A 6,017-nucleotide genomic window follows, 5' to 3' on the forward strand; every position below is an offset into this window, starting at 1 on the left:
AAAATTATTTTGAGATGATAACAGAAGCTTTCAACATTATATTTATATTGGAAGAACTGCGTGGAAGGTCAGTTTGAGGTGTGTGTGTGTGTATATATGTGTGTGTGTCAATCAACTGTCAATCAACTGATGTACAGATTCCTGAGCCTACTGGGCTCTATCATATCTACATTTGAAACTGAGTATGGAGTCAGCCTCCACTACATTACTCCCTAATGCATAAAATCTGTTAACTACTCACAAACACTGAAAAAGTTTTTTCTAACGTCCCTGTGGCTCATTTGGGTACTCAGTCTCCACCTGTGTTTCCTTGTTCACGTACCACCGTGTTAAAAAGTTTATCCTTATCTACCCTGTCAATTCCTCTGAGAATTTTGTAGTTAGTGATCATGTCTCCCCTTACTCTTCTGTCTTCCAGTGTCGTGAGGTTCATCTCACGCAGCGTTTCCTCGTAGTTCATGCCTCTTAGTTCTGGGACTAGTCTAGTGGCATACCTCTGAACTTTTTCCAGCTTCATCTTGTGCTTGACTAGGTACGGGCTCCATGCTGGGGACGCATACTCCAGGATTGGTCTTCAATTTTGTGTGTGTGTGTGTGTGTGTGTGTGTGTGTGTGTGTGTGTGTGTGTGTGTGTGTGTGTGTGTGTGTGTGTGTGTGTGTGTGTGTGTGTGTGTATGTGTGTGTGTGTGTGTGTGTGTGTGTGTGTGTGTGTGTGTGTGTGTGTGTGTGTGTGTGTGTGTGTGTGTGTGTGTGTGTGTGTGTGTGTGTGTGTGTGTATGTGTATTCACCTAGTTGTGTTTGCGGGGGTTGAGCTTTGCTCTTTCGGCCCGCCTCTCCACTGTCAATCAGCTGTTTACTAACTACTTTTTTTTCCACGCCACACACACACCCCAGGAAGCAGCCCGTGACAGCTGACTAACTCCCAGGTACCTATTTACAGCCAGGTAACAAGGGCATTCAGGGTGAAAGAAACTTTACCCATTTGTTTCTGCCTCGTGCGGGAATCGAACCCGCGCCACAGAATTACGAGTCCTGCGCGCTATCCACCAGGCTACGAGACCTCCATGGGTGTGTGTGTGTGTGTGTGTGTGTGTGTGTGTGTGTGTGTGTGTGTGTGTGTGTGTGTGTGTGTGTGTGTGTGTGTGTGTGTGTGTGTGTGTGTGTGTGTGTGTGTGTGTGTGTGTGTGTGTGTGTGTGTGTGTGTGTGTGTGTGTGTGTGTGTGTGTGTGTGTGTGTGTGTGTGTGTGTGTATGTGTGTGTGTGTGTGTGTGTGTAGACCTAAAACATGTATGCAAGTGTGTATAAATGCTCATAATGTGATATTTTACATGACAATTAGTGGCAAGACAGAAATGGACACACACACGACGATGTGTAAATTCATGGTCAGAAATTGAAAGTGTTGACATATCACATGAACAAGGCCAGAGAGGGAGCGGAGGTCTATATAAAGTCACAAGTAGATCACAACTTCACCTCAGATCGATCCTGTCACTCGTCAGCGAGAACTATGGTCAGTCACCTCATATATTATCTCATATATCAAACATCAGCTCGAGGTTGTTGCATCAGATAATTCATTCAGTAATCATTTCGAGTTAGCTTCAGTATATTTAAAATAGATCTAGTTTCACTTGAAATATACATTATCAAGATCATAAAGCTCCATTTGCTATCTTTATGACAAACTGTATTTTCTGTTTTTATTTTCAGAAGATGTTGTTGATAACGGCGGGTGTTGTCCTGCTGGTGGCGTCCTCCAGGGCAGAAGGAGGCCTCCACGGCGTCGGTGGAGGCGGGGTTCATGGAGGCGTCTCCGGTGGTTCGTTCGGAGGACACGGAGGTTCATCTGGCTTCTCCAAGGGCGGCTTTGGCGGATCCCATGGCGGCTTTGGGAGTTCTCACGGAGGCTTCGGCGGATCGCACGGTGGATTTGGTGGTTCCAATCGCGTCATTGGCGTTTCACGCGGAGGTGGATTTGGCGGTTCCCACGGAGGTGGATTTGGCGGCTCCCGCGGTGGTGGATTTGGCGTCTCCCACGGTGGTGGATTTGGCGGCTCCCGCGGTGCTGGATTTGGCGTGTCCCACGGTGGTGGATTTGGCGGCTCCCACGGCGGTGGACTTGGTGTCTCCCATGGAGGTGGATTTGGCGGCTCCCACGGCGGTGGACTTGGTGCCTCCCATGGTGGTGGATTTGTCGGCTCTCACGGTGGTGGATTTGGCAGCTCCCACGGTGGTGGACTTGGCAGCTCCCACCGTGGTGGATTTGGCAGCTCCCACCGTGGCGCATTTGGCAGCTCCCACCGTGGTGGATTTGGCAGCTCCCACCGTGGTGGATTTGGCGGCTCCCACGGTGGTTTTGCTGGAGGATTCCACGGGTAATTAGGCGGTGGATCCGTTACTGGCTCAGGTGAACGGACATATGGTAGAATAATGCAAAACAAATATGTAAATTATGTTGCAGGATGAGATTTGCAAGAGATAAACCATGGTTTTTATTGTTGTATACATTTTCTATAAACTAAAATGTTTTATAAAAATAAAAATAACCCGAAAAAAAAATTTGTTTTTCTGTTCAAAATGAAAATGAGAGAGAATATAAGCAGACGGAGATCCCCACTAACGTTGCTGAAGAGTGGACACCCACACATCTGCCACCCAACCCACACACCTGACACCCAACCGACAAATCTGAAACCCAACCCAGAACATCCTGACACCAATCCTACACATTTGACACCCAAATCACACATCTGCCACCCCAATCCACACACCTGATACCCATCCCACATATCTGATATCCAACCCACACACCTGTCACTCAACTCACATATCTGACACCAGACGCCCATCCCACACATTTGACACTCAACCCACACTGTTGTACCCAGATTATTATGTTAAATTTAGTTTGTATTCTCTCTCTAAATACTGACAGCGGAACTAGTTTTCGGAGCGTGTGGTGTAGTTAATGACTGTGTCAAATTTGGATTTGAGTCGGTGTGGGGGGGTGTGTGTACACCCAGTGTACCCCTGTTATCTTAAGATCATGGTGGGGGTGTCCGGGCATAGAGAACCTGTGTAGCTGTGTCAGAGGTGAACGGATATGGAGTTCGAGATGGTCTTGTCAAGGCTTGTGAGTTGTGGGAGCGCAGTATCAAGTATTGACGGGAAGTGCTTTGAGGAGGCTGAATATATAGAGACGCCAGCAGGTGGTAGGTCTCATTACTGGGCAGGACCTTGCTGTAGAGGGGCCAGGACCTGTATTAATGGGATCGAGCCATTATATATTTATAAACGTCTGTGGTGAAAGTGACATGGGTTTGTACTAAAGTGTATAAAGAATATATAAGTGTATAAAAGTTTACACTATAAAGTGGTGGGTTTATACTAAGCTCACTAACAATGGAATATGTATGAATACCAAGACATATATAAGACTAGAGTAATAAACTCATTTATATGTAGAGTCTCTCATTGTTAGAGCCCACATTGTTTGAGTTAGGAAGATACTATTTGTCATAAATAGATACTCTTCCTAAATGATTCCCCAAATCTTCTGTTAATCTTCTTGTTAGAGAAGATCTTCACTTGAGACAGTTAAGCAAGTCTCAGCTATGTCTGGGTACAAGTGACAAGATGAACAACCTATTGAGGTTTCTTCTTAATGAGGAGTGTTGTACATGGGGTTATGGCGGTATGTCCACTCTCAGGATGAGTGGCGCTGCCCAATAAACTCGCCCCTCGGGGCAAAATTAAATTAAAATTACACAGAGCCCTTTCTCATTGTTCCGACTGGCAAACAATCCACATGGAACTGGAGAGAAGCCTTTAAGTATTAGTAAAAAACGTGTTCACGAATACAGAAGTCAACACCCATATCAGAAGATATTCAGAAAAATGGTATAACGGAACATCTTCTTGCTAATGGCTTTTTGGAGCCATTATCTGTATCAATAGCTGATACTTGAGATCTGGGGATGGATGTGGTCTTCATGGCCAGCCTTGGAAAGCTGGCTGTACCAGTTAGGGAGCTGGTGGGTTATTGTAGACCTTTAGGTCTTCCGTGTTTCCTTTAGCTGAGACTTTGGCTGAGACGTGCTGTCGTTGGAGTTTGGTGAGGTGGTCTTCATGAGGAGGTCTTGTACCGCGTCTGTGTCGAATTTGTGGTGTGGTGGTGGAGCTCCTACTCCGATTTCCTCATCTGAGGAGTCCGTAACATCCGTAGTTGGTGTTTTAGTCTTTCGTCTCGCAGCCTAAGGTAGGCTCAAGTGTCGTGGATTAGTGGTAGAAGCTATTTCAGAAGCGTTGGCGGTGCTGTTAGTATTTGTTGACAGCACGTCTGCTAGTACATCTGCTGAGATGGTGATGGTAGGAGTGTTGGGAGCTGGAGAGGGAAATACCTCTGTGTCGCCCGGGTCTTGGGTGGTTCTGAAGGCAGTGTTGAGTTTGACCTCGTGGTCGTCCTAGTGGTAGTCTCCGGAGTGGAAGTGGAGGCAGTGAGACTTGCGTCCGTCCGGGGCGATGATGGGGTCCAGGCCATTGGCTAGGTACAGTGCGTTGAGATCTTTGTCAAATCGTTGATTGTCTTGTCCGGCAAGCCTCTTTGCTAGTCGAATAAGACCAGGGATAATGCCTGTACGTGATGCAGGGGGCTGGGAAGGTGCCTGTATGGTCGTGGGTCCCCATTGTGAAGACTGGGTCAACTGGTGGGAGGAGCCACTATTTGATAAGACTGGAAAGTCTTCTGGTCGGTTGGTGGAAGTTGAGGTTTTGGGTTGAGCACCTGGGGCTCTGGTCGTGGTGGTAGAAGGGTTGTTTCTCTTGGCTTCAACCTACCCTTGATGTTTTCCTGTCTACGGGGGCAGTGGTAGGAAATTGCGGGGTGATTGTCATCGCAGAGCAAACAGCAATGGGTTGTTGCTTTGCATATGGAGTAGTGATGGTCCAGTACGAACAGACTGCATTTCTGGACGGGGTGCTGAAACTTGTTGGTCGGGTGAGAGAGCTCGTAGCACTTGAAGCACTACTGGAGCTCATGGTATCGTTCCTTTTTTACTTGGTGGGGTTGAATTTGTGAGTTGAAGCAGCAGAAACCTTGTGTGGCCGTAGCTATGGCGGTGAAAGAAATTTTGATTGTAGATTTGTCGATGCTGCAGAACTCTAGGTTGAATACACCCAGGTTCGTATTATCGTTCTCGAGATTCTCCTTGATCTTATGTTGCGGTCGGTCAGCGATCCATCGATTGTTTACAGCAATGACTCCGGTCCTAGAAGAGGAGTTCACCAAAAGTCATGTTCGTTTTCAAGGTGAAGAAAAAAGAATTGAAATTCGAGTCCTATTTCCCCTATCATATAGGGCATTAGACACGTAAATGGCTGGTCCTGCTGGTAAAAACAGTTCTTCCGGCCAGTAACTGACGTGGGAAGTGAGGATGTAGGTGGTGCTCCTTGTGAAGTATGGCATCGTTGGTCAAGAGTTTTCCTAGTTCTTCCTCACATGAAAATAAGAGCTCGATATCATCACCTTCCTGACTAATGTCAGTAGGTGTGATGGCAATAACGTCCTTCAGGACCTTAAGAATATTGCTTTTCCCGAAAGCATGACCGTCAAGAAGGGGGGGGGGGGGGATAGCTCTAACCTTTAGACGTTTGGGTGGCAGTGTTGCCCCACCCCTTCAACGGCTGGTAGTGTGTCCACCCCCTCAACGGGTGGTAGTGTGTCCACCCCTTCAACGACTGGTAGTGTGTCCACCCCCTCAACGGCTGGTAGTGTGTCCACCCCCTCAACGGGTGGTAGTGTGTCCACCCCCTCAACGGGTGGTAGTGTGTCCACCCCTTCAACGACTGGTAGTGTGTCCACCCCTTCAACGGCTGGTAGTGTGTCCACCCCCTCAACGGGTGGTAGTGTGTCCACCCCTTCAACGACTGGTAGTGTGTCCACCCCTTCAACGGGTGGTAGTGTGTCCACCCCCTCAACGGGTGGTAGTGTGTCCACCCCTTCAACGGGTGGCAGT

At 47.7% G+C, this 6,017-nt stretch overlaps 1 protein-coding gene across 1 annotated transcript; it reads left to right on the forward strand.

Annotated features, from left to right (window-relative positions):
• The first annotated feature begins 1,437 nt into the window (after positions 1-1,437).
• On the forward strand, positions 1,438-2,480 carry LOC138354954 (keratin, type I cytoskeletal 9-like). The gene is made up of 2 exons (XM_069309560.1): positions 1,438-1,513; positions 1,714-2,480. The coding sequence occupies exons 1-2, from the start codon at positions 1,511-1,513 to the stop codon at positions 2,380-2,382; spliced, it is 672 nt and encodes a 223-aa protein (XP_069165661.1). The 5' UTR covers positions 1,438-1,510; the 3' UTR covers positions 2,383-2,480.
• The last annotated feature ends 3,537 nt before the right edge of the window (positions 2,481-6,017 follow it).

The sequence above is a fragment of the Procambarus clarkii genome, chromosome 6 (assembly GCF_040958095.1).
Source record: "Procambarus clarkii isolate CNS0578487 chromosome 6, FALCON_Pclarkii_2.0, whole genome shotgun sequence".
Classification (NCBI taxonomy): Eukaryota; Metazoa; Arthropoda; class Malacostraca; order Decapoda; family Cambaridae; genus Procambarus; species Procambarus clarkii.